At 46.6% G+C, this 22,536-nt stretch overlaps 2 protein-coding genes across 2 annotated transcripts; one reads left to right on the top strand and one right to left on the bottom strand.

Annotated features, from left to right (window-relative positions):
* The first annotated feature begins 882 nt into the window (after window positions 1–882).
* dnal1 (dynein, axonemal, light chain 1) lies at window positions 883–2,627 on the top strand. Its single transcript, XM_068753791.1, has 6 exons — window positions 883–932; window positions 1,092–1,147; window positions 1,274–1,329; window positions 1,417–1,543; window positions 1,824–1,964; window positions 2,081–2,627. Exons 1-6 carry the CDS (start codon window positions 898–900, stop codon window positions 2,128–2,130), a joined length of 465 nt encoding a protein of 154 aa, XP_068609892.1. The 5' UTR covers window positions 883–897; the 3' UTR covers window positions 2,131–2,627.
* Window positions 2,628–3,062: 435 nt separating this feature from the next.
* On the bottom strand, window positions 3,063–20,622 carry lama4 (laminin, alpha 4). Its single transcript, XM_068753545.1, has 40 exons — window positions 20,518–20,622; window positions 16,506–16,607; window positions 16,301–16,428; window positions 16,127–16,207; window positions 15,427–15,641; window positions 15,193–15,293; window positions 14,748–14,928; window positions 14,238–14,321; window positions 14,013–14,164; window positions 13,756–13,866; window positions 13,473–13,584; window positions 13,223–13,387; window positions 12,848–13,041; window positions 12,163–12,279; window positions 11,594–11,742; window positions 10,941–11,082; window positions 10,749–10,842; window positions 10,550–10,666; window positions 10,175–10,360; window positions 9,884–10,023; window positions 9,604–9,768; window positions 9,176–9,321; window positions 8,901–9,063; window positions 8,680–8,813; window positions 8,222–8,393; window positions 7,930–8,061; window positions 7,694–7,836; window positions 7,208–7,337; window positions 6,906–7,043; window positions 6,668–6,801; window positions 5,988–6,152; window positions 5,692–5,833; window positions 5,306–5,499; window positions 5,041–5,230; window positions 4,789–4,944; window positions 4,481–4,640; window positions 4,003–4,130; window positions 3,823–3,916; window positions 3,621–3,740; window positions 3,063–3,528 (listed from the first exon to the last, which is right to left on the bottom strand). Exons 1-40 carry the CDS (start codon window positions 20,620–20,622, stop codon window positions 3,383–3,385), a joined length of 5,628 nt encoding a protein of 1,875 aa, XP_068609646.1. The 3' UTR covers window positions 3,063–3,382.
* Window positions 20,623–22,536: the final 1,914 nt, after the last annotated feature.

Raw genomic sequence — 22,536 nt, 5'->3', positions numbered from 1 at the left:
AGTGTTGATGACGTGATAAAAAATAGCCAACCCTTACATTCTCCGTTCAGAGGACTGGATGTAACTACTGTCCTCCTACATATGCGTAGATGATGTGAAAATTGATAGTGTGCTTTGTTCAGTGCAGGAAGCAATGAATATACATACATCTCGTAATTTAATTCAAACTCCATTAATCGGTTTTTGCTCAAATGAGGTCAGACGCAGATACTATAGTGCGCATGCGCAATCTGTATGCTGCCTTTCAGTGCCATAGCAACCAGAGTAGACACGAGCCGTATGCAGAATGGTGAGTGATATTTGGTATTTTACCAATTCATACCATTTTAAGCGTAATATTCCACGCTAACCTTCAGTGACTTCGCTCTGGATGACTTGCCATGCAATCTTGAGGACGTATGAGCTAACACTGACTATATGATTAGCTTGTTAGCTATCCTTAAATGTCTAATCGTTTTACACAGCGTTTCATAGCTGGCTAACATAAGCTAGCTAAATAAATGTTTCCTTATCTTGGATGGAGTTAGCCAAAACCAGAGCACAACTTGAAGCCTAGTAAAACGATGTGTTGCGACTATTACATTGTTGTTAGCTTCTGTACGCTACCGTTTTGTTCTTGATGACATAATCAATGATGCTGCTTTGTCTTCAGGCTAAAGCATCAACAGTGAAAGAAGCACTGACGAAATGGGTGAGTGAGTGATGGAATTGTCTAATGTGTTCATATGTTGAAACCATGGCTGGAGGTTGATTGTGTATTTCTGTATTTGTGGCTTTGTTTTAATGGCATATTCTAATTTCCCTGTGTGTGTGCGTGCACAGGAGGAGAAATCAGGGGAAAAAGTGAGTGAGGCTAAAGCCATTAAACTTTACGGTCAGATTCCTCCTGTAGAGAAGATGGATGCTTCTCTCTCCACGCTCACCAGCTGCGAGTGAGTCCTGCAGTGACACTAAAGCGTTTCTGAACAGATTAGCACACACTCTAAAACCAGCAGCATGAATGAAAGAATTAGTCCATATAGTTAATGACTGTTATATATATATAAAAATGCTATATAAGTAAAATATCTTCACCTTTTTCTTCTTCACAGGAAGCTGTCTCTATCCACAAACTGCATTGAGAAAATAACAAATCTGAATGGCCTGAGTGAGTGATGATGACATTATTATAGCCATGCACACACACACACACACACACACACACACGCAGGCACACACACTCTGCTCAAGGATATGAATGAGGTGTTTCAATGTAGTGACATTTTCCTTCCAGAGAACTTGAGGATATTGTCCTTAGGAAGAAACAACATAAAGGCCCTCAGTGGGCTGGTAAGTTAGAATAACCTAGTCTGGTTTTTCCAAATGCTTTACTATAGATTTGCTGGTTGTGATGATCAAACTTGTGTGTGTCTACAGGAGGCAGTCGGGGACACGTTGGAGGAGTTGTGGATTTCCTATAACTTGATAGAAAAGCTGAAGGGGATCCAGTACATGAAGAAACTCAGAGTTCTCTACATGTCTAACAACCTGGTCAAAGAATGGGGTAAGCTTCCTTTACAAATGCAGTCAACAGATACAAGGCTTATGGAGCTAATTAGGCTGCAAAATAATTAGGCTGCAAAATCTTCATTTGAGAGACAAACAGTTCTGTTTCAGGAAACCTTTTGACAGATTTGCATTTATTAGCCATCAGAAATATAAATGTATTGGCAGAGTTTTGAATTCGCCTTTTATTTCTGGGTTTGCTGAATTGTTTTAAAGTTTGACGTTCACTATGCAGCATTGATTGTCTTGTAATATGATGTCGTTTCTGTGTTGTGAAGGAGAGTTTGTGAGGCTAGCTGACCTGTCGTGCCTTGTAGACATGGTATTTGTTGGAAATCCTCTGGAGGAGAAGCACTCAGCTGAGGGAAATTGGATGGACGAAGCCTCTAAAAGACTACCTAATCTAAAGAAACTAGATGGTAAGACATAAATAAATGCAATGGAGTGCCATTCAACTTCTTAATAATTTGTAAAAATCTTTTTTTTTTTTCCATTTTTTCCACATTGTGCTGAAGATCTGTTTTCCTGTTTGCAGGAACTCCTCTCATTAAACAGGAAGAGGATGAAGGAGATGGAGAGAGCTGAGGAGCACATCTGGAAACCTATAACTTCCTAAATAGTCTTTTTCTTTTTCTTTTATCCCCGACTGTGAAATGATGAGGTGGGCACAGTCATGAGAATGGAAACTTCATTTCTAAGGTGATTCCAAAGGATAGTCATTTTGTCTGCACAGTCTGCCCTCACCAAATGTAACACATAAATGATCCTTGATAAGTACTGTTGACTTTTGATATTTAGATTTTTTTACAAATCAGTTTAATGTGACTCTGAAGGTTGGTTATCTTCTCCATAGCACACATCTATGAAGATATGCACTCTTCAGTAAAGGAATGGAGTGATGCATTTGATGCTCAGTCATGGTCGATGCCGAGTTGATCATTTGTTTTATAATTTTCTCATGGATGGTGGGGTGGAGTGTAAATGTTAGTCAAGGTGCTCAAGGTCCTTGAAGGAAGAGATTTTCAGGAGCTCATCCTAAAAAGCACAACAACAGATACACAGAATGTTTGAATTGTTTTGAGTTTGTTATTATAAGCATATTTCTGTGTAAAAGTTTGAGGCGTTTGTGTCTTTTAAATGATTTTTAATATTTGAAATAAATACATAATGCCAGCTGAACCTTGTCCCTTGAAATATAATGGAAATCTTGGTAATATTTCAATAAAACCTGTGTGTTATTTAAGCATTTATCGTTTGTAAATACAACTTTTGGACTTTTTTCTGCAGAATGACTACGGTACTTTTATTTTAAGGAAAATATTATTGATCATGCTTTTTTTAGGACTATTTTCCTTGCATAGCATTGCTACTTTTTAAAACTAGAAAAGCACCATCAATTGTTCTTGGTATCTTTATACGCAAACCATGAAAAATAAAAGTGAATCAGTGTTTATTTGACAACATCACAATACGTACTTTAAAAAAAAAAAGGAAAGAAAAAAAAGCAAGTGCCAAGCTTGCATGGATGTAAAATATTTTTTATTATTCATTAGAATCAAATCAGTAGAAAAAGGTTTGGAACATGAGGATAGACCGGATAGTGATGTCTGACTGGACACACTGCAGGTTCCTCAGGAAGGTTCTGTAATTCTGGATTTGGTCGTATTCTTGGTGTGAGAAGTTCACACGTAAAAAAAAAGAAGCAAATGACCGTAAAAGACATGAGGACAGACGTGACAGCAAAAGAACAGTGGCGATACTTCTCTTCATGGTTACATTGAACAGACAAGCGGGCCTGTACTGGGTTTGGTCACTGTAATGGGGGGGTGCACAGGTGTTACACTGCTGGACAGGATCCCACGCTGACCGCTCCGCTGACCAGGGCAGCTTTGCTGAAGCTCACCTGCCTCTTATTGATGGCCACGTTTCTCATACAGCCCACGTAGGCCTTCCTGGTGGAGAGGCTGTCTGGGAGGAGCAGATCTGAGAGGAAGAGGAGATGCAGCGGGAGACGATGAAGCGGAAAACGTCACGTTGAATTAGCGGAGAAATGCTTAAAGGCATTCCTGCCTCACCTGGCGCTCCGCCGACGAACACGGGCTTCCTGGAGTCCGTGGAGCCGGGGTTCAAAGGTCCCGCCACATGGTTGACCTCAGAGTCCACATCCAGCTGGACGACATTATCGTCCCGGATCACTGAGATCACGCAGGTGGAGCAGGTTGTTATATAGTGAAATATGCAGATCCATTCACATGCACATAGAATATAAAGTCTCACCAGTGATGCTGTGCCAGTTGCCGGCACACAGACCCCGACTCGGCGACACCTTCGTAAAGAACTCGTGAGCTCCGTCGTTCACAAGAACCACCACCTAGAAACACACACACACACTCTTCATTGCTGGTTTCTGCTGAGCGTAACCTGACCTGAATGTGACATGGTTTTGTAGAGACTGGCCTCTTCTTGCTGAATATACACAGTGAAAAAGCCCTCTGTGGCACGAACATGCAGTAGCAGCCCAGATGCCACACGGGGGCGCACCTCCATCACCAGCTCAAACTTCAGGCCCAGGTCAAAGGACTCATCTGAGGAAAGAGAGAAGCAGGTGAGATCCGGCTACCTCACCCTCTCTGGACCTCATCTCTTTATCACATGTGCGAAATTATTTTCGCAAACAGCTGCAGCTCATTTCTCAAATCACCTGACCTCATCTTTGTCCCACCCGTCAGCACGGACAAAGTTTCACCACAGCTGCACTGAGGGTATCATGTTGCAACACCCAACCAACTCTCTCATGCATATGGGGGGGGGACTGGGAATTTTCCAGAAGGAAATCTAATTATCCATGTCAGGAAACAGATGTTCAGTTTGTAAAGCCTTTTAGATCCTGGCAAATATGAGGACAAACAAGCATGCGTCTTTTTCAGAAGTGTACCCAACGCCACGTATCCTCCCTCTTGTGAGAAGTACGTTCCCGCCTCAGAGAGTCCCTCGAAGCATGGCGTGACCCCAAAGGTCTCTGCGACGGAGGCCAGCCACTGCCCATCCAGCTGGAGGCCCTTCAAGCAGCCGGTGAAGCTGGATGCAGAGCTCGTCTGAAGAATGGAAACGGAAAGCACGGGATATTGTGTTTATCTGAATTTGTATTTTTAGTTGAACTGTTTTTATTTTTAGCTGATCTAGAATCAGAATCAATATAGTACTAGAGTGTTAAATATCTTCCATATGACCCTTAACCTTTACCTGAACATTGCTCTGGGCCTTCCCTGGAGGAACTCCTCCCACGTAGATGGGACTGCCGACGTGCCACGAAAAGTTGCTCCCTTGAACTCTGTCCTCCAACACTGTGAGCCCATCAATTATTAAACGTCCCATGCTGCCGTCACGGATAAAAATAACCTTCAGGGGGAGAAAGCAGGAGGTCAAGCTCTGCAGAAACTGTTGATGCAAAACGGAACACGGATCCACGCATGCGTACCGAGGATGAGAACTTACATTGTGCCATGCCCCATCGTTGTATTTCTTCTCGCTCCTGATTTTGATCCTTTGGTCTGCTACGTTGAAGGTGTACACCAGTTTCCCGTGGGCTAAGAAGAGAGCCATGAAGTTGTACTCTTGGATGTCAGACGCATAAAGGATGAGGCCGAAGGATGAGTTGGTCTTCAGGGATAGGGAGAAGTGGGACCTGGGAGATGCGTGGGGATATACATAAAGAACATGCTTGGAATGGTTTTGATCGCCCCGGTTACTTTTGACGTACCTCTCAGAGAGGGAGTCTGGGAGGTCTGTGTAGTGCTGCCTGCTGTTGGCGATGCCGCCGTAGTGAAAGGCTTGGCGAGCTGCTCTGGGACTTGATGAGAGGTAACAAGGCCTGATTGTCACCTCTGGTGGGTCCTGTTCATCACTTCTTAGTTCCATCAGGTCCAGAGGAGTGTTGGGTTTGTTTCTGCTGACCTATAAGAGCGTTTGTTCAGGATGGCCCAAATCAGGGCAACTGAAGTAACACCAGCAAAAAATGTTTCTGTTTTTTTTTACATTTAAATATTGTTTTAGGCAATAATAATTTATGTCTCAATTTATGTCAATTTATAAAAAGTCAAACGTAAGTTTTTTACCATTTTATTATGGCCGCTGGTTTCTTTTTACCTTCTGCCTGGCTCTAGAGGTGGGTTCCCTCTGTCTTGACAGTAGAGCAGCAGGGGGACGCTGGACTGGGCAGTCCTGCAGGGAGGTCTGGACCTTCTCAGTGTACCGCTGGAAGTCCTCAGGTTCAATGTCCTGGTCCTGTCTATAGAAACACAGAGAGAGAGAGACGCAGATGATCTTAGCACACCAGGATGTCTCCATAGAAACAAGCTGCCTGACCTCAACTACTCAGTTGCTTCAGGGCAATCGGAGAAAGTCCGATTACTGAAGGAAGTAGCGCTTCCGTCGTCATGTACCTGTTGATGTAGGCGTAGCTGATGCAGCCCGTTAAGTTCTTGAAGCTGCTGCTTGGAGAGCCCCCGTAGTAGAAGGTCTTCACCCCTGAGCCCGACGGGGATCTCGTCGCCGAGAGTGGACGCTTCTTCTCCTGCTTGTCTTTGTCGTCCACCAACAGTGAATAGCTGAGGACACCACTTTGACCAGTCAATCATTCAGCCTTGATATAAAGTCGACATCACGTCATTGATCTCTTTAACGTCATTTTAAAGGTGGAAGTTCTGCCAAATGAGGGATTCCACATTTACATCAGCAGCAGATGCGATGCTTACAGGCACAACTCATGCCGTTTCGCACCACAAGGGGCTGATTGGCTGACAGGTCGACCTTGCTGTCAGTAATTAAACTACTCTGGGGGGAGGCTCCGACGGCCGGAGGCTAACAGGGATCCTTGCAATGCTTTGTGCCTTGGCTGAGAGAATTGTGAAAAGCTCTATGGAGGCTTATTCTGGTTAAGAAATCAAACCATCTAGATACATCTTGATTCATTCACGTTTTTAAGAGGACTTCTGCTCTTTTTATGCATCTAGAATGCATCTGTGCAGCCCAGTGCGAGGAAACCAAACTAAAAGCCGACAACCTCCATGTGCACCCCCACTGCTGTTAGCAGGACGCTACACCCGGGGAGTCAGGCACTTACTTTTGACTGTTGACCGAGGCCACTAAGAAGTGTGTCCTCCCATCGCTGTAATGCTTCTTGTGCGATTTCACTCGTGTGCCTCTGCAGTTCAACACCACGGCTCCATTCTCCAGAGAGATGCTGAACTCATCGGACTGAGGCCAGAGAAATACGTTCATCGTTATTGCCATTTTATCCCAGGCTGTTTTAATCTCAATTGACACCACTTGATAAAATGTGATGTCAGATGAGCGCTTACCCCGTCAGCGAGGTAGAACAGGAGTCCGCTGGGCTGAACCGTTCGAAAGTTAAGCCCTCCTTCAAAGCTGACGAAGGGGGCGATCTTGGCTGTGGATCCCAGGTAGCTCGCTCCAGTGAAGTAGGCCTTACGGGACATCTGTCAGAAGAACACACCTCCCTTCCATCAGTCTGACAGCGCTGTCGAACCACAACACATTTCTTTCTCTAGAATGTTAAACTGTTAAACTGAGTTGTACGATTCGTGCATAACTATTATCACCGGCCGTCTGGTGTCTAGAATACGATGGTGGGGTTTCTTACAAAGGACTCCTCAGGGCATCCACTGCTGATGCCAATGGTTCCAGGCTCCTCCAGTAGGTTGAAGTCTTTTTTCTGGAATTGGAAACCTTTGATGCATCCCTTCAGGCCCACGGAGGCAGCCAGCTCAGGCCTGGGAGAACAGAGAGATACTTTCTCTGTAAGACATTGATCTTTACAATGGTGTATGTGTGTGTGTGTGTGTGTGTGTGTGTATTGAATGCAGCTCCCCTGCCTGATTTGAATTTAAGTAACTTTGAATTGGAAAAAAACATGCAAATAGAGATGTTGAACCAAAAACGCAGGTGTGAAACTTTCCCTGTGCCAAGTTATGGAGCGTACAAGCCGGACCTTGGTCCAACATGAAGAGGTGGTCATACTAAATTAACTCTCAGCTGTCACTCCAAACGGGAATGTCCAGCTCAGCCTTGAGGGTTTTATAACTTGCTTTAACAGAAGAGTTTTTGCGAGTCTGAGTATTTCACTCACCGGGATTTGAGAACGCTTGAGGGAGCCCCGCCTATATAAATATCTGAGAAAGGTAGAGTTGTTTTTGGATTCTCCAAAGATTTAATATGGCTCTTGTCCACCAGTAGAATGACTTTCTTTGATTGATGGTAGATCACTGACACCTGTGCAAAAAAAAGCAGCCAAACACAGTTACAGAAATACACGTTCCAAAGTCGAATCTGTCTTAAAAACCTGAACGAGAAGTGGATCTCTACCTCGTGGTATCGGGCGTCATTTATTTGCAGCTTCGGAATGTTGCTTTCTAACACTTGAGGCCCAGCGCGAAAGCCAAAGTCGTACGTTAGGCGCAGGAAGCCACCCTTCAACTCGAGAAGGAAGTATTTACCCTGAAAAGAAGGGGGCAAAATTCTATTAGGGATTGAGTTTGGGCATGCAAGCTGAACGGAACAATGTATACAGGCAATTTGCTGATAATTAAGCCAATCCATCGGCCACGCCGACATGTTTGTCGCGTTGTATTTCAGTGATGACAGTCTTTGAACTTACCCCGTTAACCATGAGGAAAACAACTCCATTGTTTGCGACAGTTCGCACGGCGATGTCGAATCTTGTGACGACACCGAATTTCCCTCTCCTCTCTATGTTATTGATGAGAGCGTAGCCGGTTCCATCAAACAGGTAGCTGGCAATGCGGCTCTGGGAGAAGGCCAACTTGTACCTGAGGGTGGAACAAGATGCCATTTGATACACTTTGAAATCATTTTCATATAAAAATCAAATAATTCTGATTATTCAAGCGTATATATATATATATATATATATATAATATGAATATTTGATCTGTTCTGGGATGTAATTCTCAGTACAATTTGCAGTGTATTGCATCATTAGCTCACTTATGTGTGTCAGATTTGAGCCAATGGAGCTGCCTGGGGGGGGGGGGGTTGTAGGGGGCCAAAGAGTAAATCTTTGCAATGGTTTAATGCAGCCATGTAAATATGTACCTGGGACACGGTATAGATGCAATGACGTCCATTTTGTGAGTCTTTTTAAAGTTGTATAGACTGATGACATCGTTGTTCAGCGAACTCAACTCGATGCAGCCCACAAAAGGAGCCAGACTCAGAGGAGGTGGAAGCTGGTGGATGAAACAGAAACACACACGTAATCAAATGCTATAAAACATAAACGTTTCATAACGAGAGGATATTTGTAAGAGCGTTACTTTGACATCTGGTGGGACGCCCCCCACGAAGAACACCATGTCTTTGGGATCGACGTCGAACAGCGAGTCGGTGCCTGGAACCGTGCCCTTTTGGATGAACTTCTGCTCATCCGTGGAGCTCTGACTGGGAATGGTTAGGAAGACCTTTCCATGTCTGCCCAACCTAAAAGCCGCGAGAATATATTTTCATTTGATACGTCTTTGCACATATTCAACTAAATATGACCGGCCGTGTGAGTAAACACGCACTCATCATAAGTATTTAAAGCTGGTACCTCTCCACCTTGATGAAGTTGAAGACCGCAGGCCATTGGCTGACGGGCTTGGACCCTAATGCGATCTCAACATCCTCCCCGCCGAGATTGTACACGAACACCAGGTTGTCATTCTTGATGGCCAGACCCATGTAGTCTTTCCTACCCTGTGCAGAACAGCAGACAGACAGACCTCCGTGTATACTGATGAAAGCTTCTGCATAGATTACAGTAACAGTCGCGTCACCAAGGCGATGCGTCGTTACGGAGCACAGAGAGCCCTCAAACTGGGGCAGTTTCTGAGCCCCGACGGGGAAGCCGTAATGGTATTTATGTAAATGACGTAAATGGCTCCCCAGCTGTTCCCGACTTAGACTTCTTCCCGGTAGGCCGTTGGTTCGAAGAAAATTATTGCCCAATTAGCAAAGCAAGCCTTTTAGTTGCCTCACGTTTCTGTCTCCCAGATACAGGATTAATCGGTCCTCGATGGGATCCTTGTCCGGGTCCACTCTCATGAACAAGCTGATGGAGGTCACGGTCTTCAGCTCTTCCAGGTTCGTGTGGGGATGAACCTCCACCGAGGACTGGCCGTTGAATTTCATAGACACTTGCACCTGTTGCGGAACGCACACCAAACTGACTTGAGACATGTGACGATCAACACGTGGAACTGCTTTCGTTCCCTTGACTAAAACCAATCGGGGACAGGTGTGGGAGTGCTGAACTGACTTTCTTGGCCACGCTCCTGGCCTGTGCGATGAGCTCTCTGATCCTCATGATGTTGGTGGTGACATTGTTGACTGGCTTCTTCTCCTCGACCACCTTCAGCTTATCCAGCAGCTCAGGAACGAGCACGTTCAGGTTGTCCACTTTGAATCGCATTATAGTGAGAGGAAATGAAAACCGTTATGCATAAGGAAGCTTGGGGAGAATGAGAATGCTGAATTATATGGTGGTAAAAAAAAAAAAGGTGAAATTTAAGATATGCGCCGGCCAGATCTTTGCAGCAGCAGCAGATACCTGCATCGCCGGCAGACAGGACGGCCTGTTCATAAGCCGCTGTAGAGAACTCGTTGCTCCTCATGCTCTTGGCCCACTCCTCCACCTTGCTGCTGATGGGGGCGATGGTCTGCAGGACCTCTTCTGAGCGGTTCAGGGTCCCCTCAGCCACCTGCAGGGTGAACTCCAGTCGCTGTGGCGTCCTGTCTGGAAGCAGAGATGCGATTTAGATTAGAAGATTTGATATGGAATAATATTTGAAAATGTGGATGCATCAACGCAGTTGGTACTTCAGTTAATACGGGAGTGTTGGAATTTGAATTGCAATATCTTCAAAACATGGACAGATTAAAACGTAATATGCCTGGGCGTGTTTGCAACCGGGTACAGTCTGACCGGTATGAATGCTGCCGAGGCTCTCCACCATGGCCGCGAGCTTCCGGGTGTTTGTCTCCTGCGTCTCTCTGGTCTCCTCGATGTATTTCAGCTTGTCGGCCACCTCCGTTTCCACCTCTGCGACAGAGACAGGAAAGGGAAGATCTGGTACGCACGAACAATGTAAAACCGCCGCCTCTCATCCCGTGACAGTCCATACCGATTTGCTCTGAATGCAATGAAACAGACTCCTTGAAAACCCCTTCGCTCTTCATCACCAGGTGCTCGAGCTGAACGTTAATCCCATAGACGGCCTGGGACACAGAGCGCATAGCAAACCGAGTGAACGTTGAGGACGGAGGTCCAGCAGCTGCATGCATACTGGGCTTTATTTTCAAGCCATGCATCTTACGTCTTCGGCCCTCTGGGATGAGTTGAGGGTGGTGAGCGAGGTGATGTTGGCGTCATCGATGTATTTCACTATGTTATTGTAGACGTTGGCGGCACTGATGGCTCTCTGCACGAAGCCATTGGCATCGCTGTCTCTCAGGTCCCTGGAAGAGATGTTCTGATGTTGAGATAATACACATAAAGTGGCATCAATGCCACGCTGAATTAAACCTGGAGGCATCAAAATGTTCTAGGCGCTAAGCAGCAGGAAGAGAAGGTGAGATAGGAATGTGTAAACCAGAATTTCCTCATGACCAAGTTATCAACAGTAGCGCTCAGAGATCATTTAAGACATTTTACCTCCACGTCTGTGTCAGTTTGTTTGTTGAAAGGATTACCGGTACATAAAAACTACTTTACAAGCTTCCAAAGACCTTTAATCCATCAAAGTTTGATATTTATTGTATCACATCAGACTTAATGGAGGTAGGTGTGTGTGTGTGTGTGTGTGTGTGTATTTTGGCTTCTCCTCTGGTCAAAGACGCAGCCTCACACTAAATGTCAGATATCTCTTCAGCGGTTTTTTGCATAATTCGGTTACACAATCCCACCAACACATAAACGACTTCCTCGGTGGAGGTAACTGCTAGGACGAAAAACGGAGGGCTATCTCACTGCTCCAGTTCATCGGCCTCCCTCTCCATCTCTTCAGCATGCCGGGCAGCTTTCTGCACCAGAGCTGTGTCAGCCAACGACAGACGCTCCGTCTTCTCCAGCAGCCTCTGGCTGGCGCCGTCGACCGATGCGTGATACTCGGTCACGTTCTGTGGAAAACAAGCGCAGCTATGTAAGCATTTCAATTTGTTTTTGACGAGGACGCTCCTTCTGCTTTCTCATTTACATCCCATTCTCACAAGTCCAAAAGTCGAACAGAAAATACGAAGCTAACACTGCCACTTTCGGATATCGCGGCTCCCTAAACCAGAAATCTATTGAGCAAAAAAAAAAAACTAAAACCAGGAGAACACAATCTATTCAATCTTTTGCAATCCACCAATTGCTTCCAAATCAAATTGGTTTGCTTTAAAACCTGATACAGGAATCCACGTCACGAATAAAGTCAATGGAGGCACCGAGATAGCGCAGTCTATTAGATTATGATGCATTCCCTCTCACCCAGTCAGCCATAAGGAAAGCTTGAGCATCATTAGATATACCCCCCCCCCCCCCCCCCCAGTCCTCACCTGCACCAAAGCATACACGTCAACCATAGTCCACTCTGCCTCAGAGATGAAGTCTCTGGCGATGTCCAGCGTCTCATTGACGGCATCGTGGTCCTCGGCCAGTCTTTGCTGCTTCACCTGGAGACACAAGGGAGCCAGCATGAAAAAGGACAGCAAACGGTGCAGCGCCGATGAATTTTGAGGCAGGTTTGGATTCTGAATGACATTTTCTTTTTTGACATATTGCCATAAAATAATCATATTTCTAGTCAGCGCTTCTGGGGATTAGATCCGGATTTTATCATGGGAATGACCTCGTACTGTCACACTGCTCCGCGCCTATTGACGTTCCCACAGATTGGCCTTTTTCGAGACAAGCCCCGCAGCTTTCTAACGATCTCTCCCCACGACAGACTCTGGGGTCTCTGAAGGCCAAGGCTGGGTGTGATGGAGCAAAAATCAACAGCGTTTGAAAGCAAGAGGAGGAGCGGAGCATATGAACCAAAGCAACACTCCCTCGCCGCAGGGAGGTCGGCTTTTTTCTCAACGAGGCCGATCGCTAATGATTCCACTCAGACGGCCACGGGAAGAAGAGCCGGAGGAGAGATGAGAGAGATGAAATGCTCAGCAGGAGGCTGGAGGTGCCGTGTGTGTGTGTGTGTGTGTGTGTGTGTGTGTGTGTGTGGGGGGGGTCGTGGGAAATCACCTGGTTTCGCTGGAATCTGAGAACGTTGGCTCCGTTCCTGTCGTTGGCTTCCTGGACGGAGCTGGCTGCCTCCTGGAGTGAACCCTGAGCAGCAGACAGCTTGGCGGAGAAGCGGGACAGGACCTCCTTCACCGGCGGGAGGCGGCTGTCTGCGATCATCAGCTTCTTCTCCAGCTGACGGGTGCGCCTCAGCACTGGAGACACAGTTGGACACACAATTCATTGCATCGCAACATCATCACAAGAGTAACCTTTGAATGGGTCACATCGTTGTCCAGAAATCATCATCATCATCATCATCACAGTTCACCGATCACTGCCTCCTGGATCACCCAGCTTCCTATCTGACTTGTTTTTGTTTGTGTATCTCCTCACAGTCATGGGCGTCGGCGTACTCATCGGTGGCCGCGGGTTCCCGTGGAGACAGATCCAGACTCCTCATCCAGGTCAGCATTCTTTGGGCCGCCTCTCTGTTTTCTTTGACCACCTCTGGATCCACTTCCTGATGAATGCTGTACAGCTCCCAGTCGTGGATCATCTCTGTTGGACGCAAAAACATAACACACGTAAAGCCAAGCACCAAAAAACGCACGGGTCACCCGGACCTGCAGGCGCTGTTCGTTACCTTCGATGCGAGTGTTGAGGTCGCCCAGGTCAGCGCTGAGCTGCTCAGCCAGATTGAAAGTCTCCTGCGTGTCATTATCCAGCCTGTTCCCGACGGTCTTCACCAAACTCTCCTGGTGTGAAAAAATAAAAATAAAAAAATAGAATATATATATATATTTTTTTATGTTGGAATCTTTAAGGAATATTCTTGGCTGGTCCCTGGACATTTTGATTTATTTAATGTGATGATCATGCTATTAAATGAAGGATGCATGTGTTTTAAACTTAAATGAGTTACTGACTGCTTCTCCCAGGTGTTTCAAGTCCAATGCTACGGCTGCCGTGGCCTCCTCCAGCCGTCCGGTCTGGGCCTTCGTCACAGAAGACTTGTTTCTCCAGCCGAGAAACTGAGCCTGGACGAAAAGCAAATCAACTCATTGATTACCTCATATTATAATGAGATAGAGTTAAAAACTACACATTTGTGACATATTCTGGCCTTTAAGCCTGAATATATTGTAATAGACAGTCAGGGAATCCTCGCTTAACGTGTGCGTACCTGCAGCCGGTGAGCTGTGTAGTTGTAGTACTTTAGTCTGTCGTTGGCAGCAGCGCCCGTGGAGATGTTTAACACCCAGACTTTCAGCTGGTCTAGACTCTTATTGGACAGCCGCAGGTCTCCGATCAGATGCCAGATGCACTCGTCGCAACCTAAAAGCACAGGCCAGCAGCACGGTTTAACGTGTTCCCTGCAGCCCCCCCCCGGGACGTCTGCGCCACTCACTGATGTTGCACAGGTTGACCGCTGCAGCCTCTGGAAGGCATTCTCCTGTGTGCATGTCGCAGTGGCCGCTCGCACAGTCGCACTCTGTAAAGAAAGCAACAGATGGAATCCATGTCACAGTTAAGATCCTGCAAAGTTCTGCACTTCAATGTAATGGTTTGTTTTTTTTGGGAAAAGGTCAGGGCAGTTATCCGAATATAAATTGAGCCCCGCAGACGGTGCTTTTGGCTGCAGGCCGGCACATCTGTCTTGCGGCCTCTCTGGCGTGGGACTTATGGTTTTGGCAGCTGTGTGTGGATAGATTTGGGCTGCATGGTGACGTCATCCAGCCACAAGGTCACAGCTCTCTGCAAATGAGGCCCTGACATCATGTGCTCGTCTGTGGTAGTGGGTGTGGGAATATAAGCAGCCCAGTGCATGGGAAAGTGGTGAACGATTCAACGGATGGTCTGGGGGCTGAGACCGGAAGAGGGGGGGAGGACATGCAACATTTACGGATAGATGGCTTACTCTGGCAGCCGGAGGCGCTGTAGTCCCAGTGGCCTGGGAGGCAACGCTCGCAGTAACGACCTCCGGCCCCCGGGCGGCATGGACAGCTGTGGGTGAGAGGATGGCAGGTGGGGCGGATGGAAGCTGGCCCGCATTCGCACCTCCGACAGCCCTGGCAGCTGGAGAAACCGAAGAAGCCTTCCTGTATTACATGGAGGAAGAGCGGCGTCAGAGCCCAAGGACCCGATTGTTCATCCTATAGGAATCCTTTAACTAAATATTGCTCTCTTTTACTTCTTCTTCTTTCTCTTTTGGCTTGCCCCGTGAGGGGACGCCACAGCAAATCAACCTCCTCCACTTCATCGTCCTCCCCAACACCAGCCGCTCTCATGTCCTCCCTCATATTTATATAGATCAACAGAATCGCCCCCCCGGAATCAGAGCTCGGTCACGCGGTTCTTCTCACCTCACACTGGTCACAGACTCGTCCGGTGACACCTGGCTTGCAGTGACACACTCCCGTTCTATCGTCGCACGATGAGGTGCCGCATTTATTACACTCGCACGCTGCGACAGACATGGGACACATGCAACGGTGAGAAGAGGCCCGATGTCACAGGCAGCACGGAAAGGGGTTAATTTTGGACAGGCACACAGTTAACCCTCGTTCCTGATTTGTGACCGCGTCTAGGTTTTTCACCTTGGCAGTTCTTGGCAGAGATGGCATCGCCATAGTAACCCGGGGCACACCTCTCACAGTTGGTGCCAGCGGTTTCTCCCCAGCAGTGCTGGCAGTGGCCCGTCACGTTGTGGCACTCGCTGAAGATCAGGTTAGGGTCTGAGTTGCCGTTACAATCGCATCTCCTGCAGGAATTGCCGATCTCCATTGGGTTGCCATAGTAACCTGGAGCACACCTGGAGGAGGCAACAGCACCGCTCATTGCAATCGGGAATCGTTTGAATGCTGAGAGTTTCAGTGGGGGCCAGGTTTCAGAGAGTTTAAACCAATAACTTCATGAAACCTTTTCCAAATTGCTTCAAAAGAGAAGAATATGTTTCAGTTCTGGAATGAAGGAAGATCATGGAAGTAAAAAAAAAAAAACTTTTACTGATGGTAATTCTTAGAAATTGAGCGTAGATTCTTTTGCAGTGCAAGGCAAAATGACAGCACCAGTCTAGTGTAGCTGGTTGCCATAGTGATGCTACCATGGCATCATGTCCAATGCATCTCCTGATTCACTCATCTACTTTCAAAAACAGGGAAGTCGGCACTTCTCGGATACGACAGCTTCAATCATGAAATTTACACACAAAAATGTAAAAATGGCAGCAATTCTCTCCGAGCAGCAGGTGGTCTGGAATGTTTTCCCTTCACCTTTAAAAGCAGTTGTAGCACTGACCTCTCACACTGATGTCCAGCGTAACCCTTCTGACACTTGCAGCGCAGAGCAGCCCCTCCTCTGTCACAGTATACAGCAAAACTGTCCGGACACAATCAGGACATGCATTTCAGACATCGCCCACTGGCCGGGCTACAGTCTTCAGGCTGTAGAAGCAAGAAGGGACCGGCTTACTTATTGGAGGGGACGGCGAGGGGGCAGGCGCAGGGTCGGCAGATGTGGCGTCCGTCCAGGCTGGTGGCCGGCATGAAGCCATCGTCACACATTTCACAGAAATCCCCCGCGCTGTGGTCCCTGCAGTTCTGAGAGGGAGAGGGATTCAGCCGATTGGCATGACTGGGACACTTCGAGGACTGTCAATCAACGTAGGACAACTTACTTCACAGATGCCAGTGATGTCATCACAGTAGTCAGCGTGGCCTTTGCAGTTACATGGCAAGCATATGCTTTGCTCGCTCAGGAAATATCCCTTCGCACACACCTGCAGAGGGGACAGAAACGTAAATCCAGACTTAAACTCGAACTCAAAAGAGAGAATACCTCCACCAACACGGAAGAAGCTTAAAGACTACACTTTAAATTGCTCTTTACTTGCCGATATTAGCGATCTCAGATCTGGAAATATGAAACTAATGACAATATGCAGAGAGAGAGAGAGAACAGATTTCCTGTTTTATTTGATAAAATTAGTTTTCCACCATTTATGTGCTTTAAATTTCCTTTTCTCTGTTTCCTCACTCCATTAGCAGTGTTTATTATTTTCAGGGCTTTTTTATTATCACCATGCATTCCGGCTGTCTCATATTTCCTCTATGTTCATGTAAGTCGGCACAACATTTGACTTTTGTCTGTATTTGGATTTTTGCCTTTCCCCCTTTGGAATTTCTGGATTGTTTGTCTTTGGACAGGCTGGATTTTTTGGTTTTTATGAACTTGAAATATGTCTTTAGATTTTGGACACTGTTTGCACTTTTTTCGGCTCTGCCTGCCCCCCCCTGGCTTTTGTGTTGGAGGCTACGTTTTGGCCAGTTGTCTGTTTGCTGAAACGTACCACACCCAATCCCGACAGCTGCCTTTTTGCACTGATTATATTCTGATAATACGGATCATTCACACAAATGATGGAATAAATAAACGGGTTAAAATGTGAGTAAAAGTTCCTTTTGTTAGAACAGGATGCCATTTCAGAACCTGCGCCCTGCCTGACGCTGGCTCCCCAGGGTTTCTCAGGACGGTGTGATGTCAGCGTTCAGAGGCTTGCCCCCCCCCTCCGACGCCCCTTGAACGTCTTTGAACATCTGAAGCAGCACCATTCAGCGAGGCGTACAATAGCACTTTGTGTGCAGCAGTCTGTAAGAACTCTGGAGTTTGACCTCCTTGTTCCGCTCCAGTCGACTGGACGCTGATGCTGCGCACAGAAGATGGAACATTCCACAGACGCACAACTGTGGGCTTATACGTGCAGTGTGCTTCACATTCTCCTTTGATTTATTCACAGATGGGATGTGACACAAAAGACGTGATTCTGTTGTGTGGATCGCATCCCCGACTCTTCTGTGGTCACAGGATGAAGGCTGTACGGCCCTGAGCGGTAGTCTGAGCCTTTAGGGCTAGTAAACATGTTTATGGGAAGACCACTGGAATCCTGAGCCCCCCCCCCCCCCCCCCCCCCTCTGTTCTAAGTGGAACCACTTAGAACAGTTTTGAAATGTTTCCAGTTTATAAGCTGTGCGACAGTCAGATGGGTCAAACAGCTGCAGTGTGTATATGCAGGGACTTTAGGGTAGGGGCGTTGAGAGTTGCAGAGGGGAGCAACAGGAAGTCCTTATGTAGTTTTGTGGACGCTGAAATAAGAGGAATGTATCCAAAGACTGTTTCTGGGCCAAGCTTGGATGGATTCCATGCGATTGCTCAATTGGTTTAATCCTAAGAATCCATTTTATCTGTAATCTATGAAGTCACGATTGTGTTCGAAGGTTGAATAAACGCCGACCAACACGTTTAATTTGACAGAAATGATCAGAAATGTGAGCAGCACAAGGTTTGGATTGACCCTTTTTACTAAATAAGAGGCTTGAAGGGGAATTTCACAAGCGGTGGTTCGGTCACTCAAATCAATGATTAATCGTTATGGAAATTAAAACAATCGACGTTGGGAGACTTCTGTCAACTGTCAGCGCTCGTTGAAATGTGAACTATGTCTGCAAGGCCTCCCACTACGGGCACTACAGTGAGGAACAAAGAGGACATTCAACTTGCCACATAGCGTCTGTTTTATTTATTGTGTTTATTGACATTTTCTTAATACAGCTCTGCTCTGACTTTCTGGCTCCTCTCAGTGTATTTCCTGCCTGGTTGACTGAGATCCTTACAGGATAGACAATAAAGCTCTATCTCTGCGATACAAGCAGCTCTAAAACAGGATTTGGCTTCACAGATGAGTGCCGTCCAAAGTCAACACTCTCCCTGGCCATGCAGCGCCGAAGCTCTGACCATGCACTCTCTCTCTCTCCATTGTGTTTGGCGCTGGGAAGAATCTTTGACAGCGAGTTGGGTCTCCTTAGAATGGTCTCCCATTTTTTTTTTGTCTACTATATCTGTCAGACAACATTTTTCCAGAGTGGGAGAATGAAGTGGATTAAATGTAGATGCTTGAAGGGTGAATCTAATTTCCGCCTTGCTGGCAGCTGGACTCGTGTTGCCCTTGAAGGGCAGTTCAGACACTGGATTTAGTCACGCTCTCCTCCTCCAAACATCCTTAGGATGCTGCAGATCCCGGGTCATGAGAATCCGTTCTGTAACTTCTAACTGTGCAGACCAGTCTGGCTGGAGGGCTCGGGCTGCCTCTTCCGCAATAACCATGTTCAAAATAAATAAACATAAGCATAAGAGAGCGATGTTTAAATTGCTTCCACGTTTTCCTAGACCTACGTTCCTTTTTCCCAAAGTTTGTTTCTTCAGACCAAACTTTATCTTAATTGCTGAAAATCGCGGCTCTCTGGTTCAGTTTTATGGTGCAAATCAACCCCCCCCCCCCCCCCCCCCCCAAAGCATCCAAAGCAATGCTTTAATGCAGTCATGAAGTAATGGAACATTTCTGTAAAAGGATCCGTAGTACACAGAAAGTGGTTTAGCTACGTCTTTACAGCATTTAAGGAAAGAATGTGGTTATGGTAGATTAAGTTTGGTGAGAGGTGTGAGGGAGTTGCACCACATTCTTATCCCAGCTGGTCACATGTTGATGCTTTCTCACACCCCGTCTCATCCATTGTGCAAGATAGCCTTTTGTGTCAGATGCAGACATCTTTCATACTTTTGTTAGAGTTTAGCCACTAAAAGTAAGCGGTGAAAGTCCTGGTTTCCACCCGTCTTATTTTTTTATGCTAATTGTATTGTTTTTCATTGCATTACATCAGATTGTCATGATATCTACAATGGTTAAAAATAAAATAAGAAAGACTCTGTTTGATTAGAAAAAAACCTCTGTAAGTACACTTTAATAATGCAGATACCAGCGTTCCTTTAAAAAAACACTACAATGCATGACGTTATAATTCTATGAACCATGAGACGCTTGACTCGTCGTTATTGAAATCATGTTCAGTCTTTGTTTAAGTTGCCATTCATTCAGCACTGCGCTGAGGAGTGCAGGGTGTGTGTGGGAGTTATGTGGATTCACGCCCAGTTTGCAGCTCCTCCAGTGGGAGCAGCTGGTCTTCCAGGCAGGCTCTCCGTCTTATCCACAAAAAGTTGGGAGACTATATTTCACGGCCGCTCATTGTTGTTTGAGGCATCAAACAACAATGAGCTGGACTCTGATCAATGGGTTATGTGATTAGTCAGCATGTAGTCCATTTCAGCATTATCCAGCAGTACCACATTGTTTCTTTCTTAGTGGAATGGACTGAACGTCACTGACGAGAAGCATGACTCACATTAGACCAAGATTTTGTGGCGATGCCTGATTTAGTTTAGACAAGGCCTCAGAAGATAAACCTCTCTCTCTCTCTCTCTCTCTCTCTGGGTTGTTGCTCAACATTTAGCAGCTGGTTTACATTAGGGAACTGTCAGGGAGGGGCATGACAGTGCGGGACACAGTATCTCAGAGCCTACGTCAACTGTAGCCTTGGGGTTCCTCTGATGACACACACACATACACAGACACACACACACACACACACATCTCTTAACACAAAGCAGGACCACTGTGAAGACAGACAGACACTCGTCCTATGAGGTGCAACCACAACAACTCCCTCCCAAAGCCAAACTTGTCTCATCCTTTACAGTTTTCATGATCGCCAGCATCAGAAAATGTCAAAAACCAGATCCTGCAGTGTTAACGGCATGCAAATTATCAGCCAGTCAGATAAAAACCAAATCTGTCTTACTTCCAGCAGCGACTGTTGCTGTTCCCCGAGCCTAGCGGCAGAGGCCAGAAAGACAATCCCTGAGAGGATGGAGAGGCAGAGGCAAGGTAGAGCTTCAGCAGCCATATTTTGTGTTTGCCCGGTGGAGCACTAATCTTCCGTCAGTGTCTCCTGGCCGAAGAAACGTCTCTCAGCGGCTCCTCTTGTTCTGCTGCGCCCGTTGGCGTCACTTTTCCAATGCTCCGACCTCCAGATGCGGCACCGTGCCTAGTCCCGGCCTGGGCTGAGTCCTGTAAAACAAACTCGTGTTGTACTTCCTCCCTTTCTCTCCCTCTCTCTCTCTCCCTCCCTAAACTGATCCCTCTGCCCTAGCGGACTCGCGTATTCCCCTGAGCCTGTGCCTAAATCACATACAGATGGGAAGGCAGGAGAAAGAGAGAAAGAACGACAGACAGAGAGGCAAATGAGCAACAGAGCGCTTCTGTCTCCGGAGTCGAAGGCAGGCTCAGAGCAGACAGCGCACCAATCCAAATGGCACATCTCCCTCCGACTGGCAAAGTCAGCGCCTCGTCTCCATTTTCAGGACTGCGACACCCTTTCACCTTGGTCCGAACAGGCAGGACCCCCCTCCCTTTGCTACTCCCTCTTCCCATTCCTTCTCTTTTCGTCCAGGTTGGGCAATGGGTCTCAAGCGTCAGCGCTCACTCTGCATGCAGAGAAGAAACAGCTGCTCCGATATCCCGGCCCAAAACTCCACGTTACAGCCGCGGACATGAGCTCGCTGTTTGTTTTCCAAGGTCAGATCATCAAAAGCTGCTAAATTGAGTGGCATTGTGTGAGGAAAGGACATACCGTCGAGGTTTAAACAGCGGCTGCCTCTCGTAGGTCTGAAATCCTAGAAGCTATGAAAGCCGTGTCAAAGTTGTTTTACGTAAGCTGAGACTAATGCCTCCAAGCAGACATGACACACAGGCCCTGAAACTAATGCCTCCATGCAGACGTGACACACACAGGCCCAAAGACAGTTGTGACTCCTCCACAAAGACGCTGCTGTGAGCAGGAAGCCATGCTGTGTGGCGGCCAACTGGGCCGTATGGAGGTTACTAATAAACACGGCGTCACATTCCAGTTATGTATGGCGGAGTTGTCTTCCACACAAAAGCAACAATAAAGACAGCTCTATATTTATGATTCCAAACAGATCCAGAGTTAAAGGTGTAATAGATTGTCAGTACTTTGCTATTTCCCTCGTTTTCTTTTTTTTTTTTTTTACCACCAATAACATTGTTAGATTTTGGCCATTTTCAACACGTCCACATCAGCAGCAGAGATCTGAGCTGCCGTTCACCAGTCGATTTAAGCTCCATCCCTGACCTATGACCTCCTAGGTGCTTCCCTTTGGAGATTTTCCAAGCTCTTTCAACCGGAAACTGGCCCTGGGGTGGGGACCCAGAATCGACTGAAGAAATCACTGATGTCATCCGGCAAACGTTGCAGGCAAGAGGTTACGTTTTCCACTGTGATCCGACCCCAGGTATGTGGAAGGAAATGGATGGGTGGATGAAATAATGCACATTTTCTCCCCTCAATCTCTCCAACTATTACATGTAAATTAGCTGAAGGACTTTAGGGAAACTTTGTCAGAAGAGTTGAGCATATGTTGGAGTGGATTTTTGACCGTTTGCGACTCAAATTGCTCATTTCAGTTATCTGGGATGGGAACAGGTGTTTAAATCTTAAACTAATTCACCCTGCTTTTAGCCAGTAAACGCACCGCTCTCTTATTGTCTTGTGTGATGTGATGCAACTGGCTCATTAAAAGACTGTGGTAATTGCTGTCTTGGTAGCAACTATGTATTCTCCACTTTGGAGTCCTATTTCAGCCTTTAAAACGACGCATTTACACAACAGGAATAGCACAGGGACAGCTCTACCCCTGGAAGGACCGATGTTAGTCTTTGTTGAAACCACAATCTGTTTACTTCACCACGTCACCGAGACAGAGAGGACTCCTCCGTCTCCATGTTTGGCCGAGTGCAC

The sequence above is a fragment of the Brachionichthys hirsutus genome, chromosome 20 (genome assembly GCF_040956055.1).
Source record: "Brachionichthys hirsutus isolate HB-005 chromosome 20, CSIRO-AGI_Bhir_v1, whole genome shotgun sequence".
In the NCBI taxonomy this organism is placed as follows: Eukaryota; Metazoa; Chordata; class Actinopteri; order Lophiiformes; family Brachionichthyidae; genus Brachionichthys; species Brachionichthys hirsutus.
Note: the sequence above shows the minus strand (reverse complement) of the source record. Positions and strands in the feature narration are given on the sequence as shown.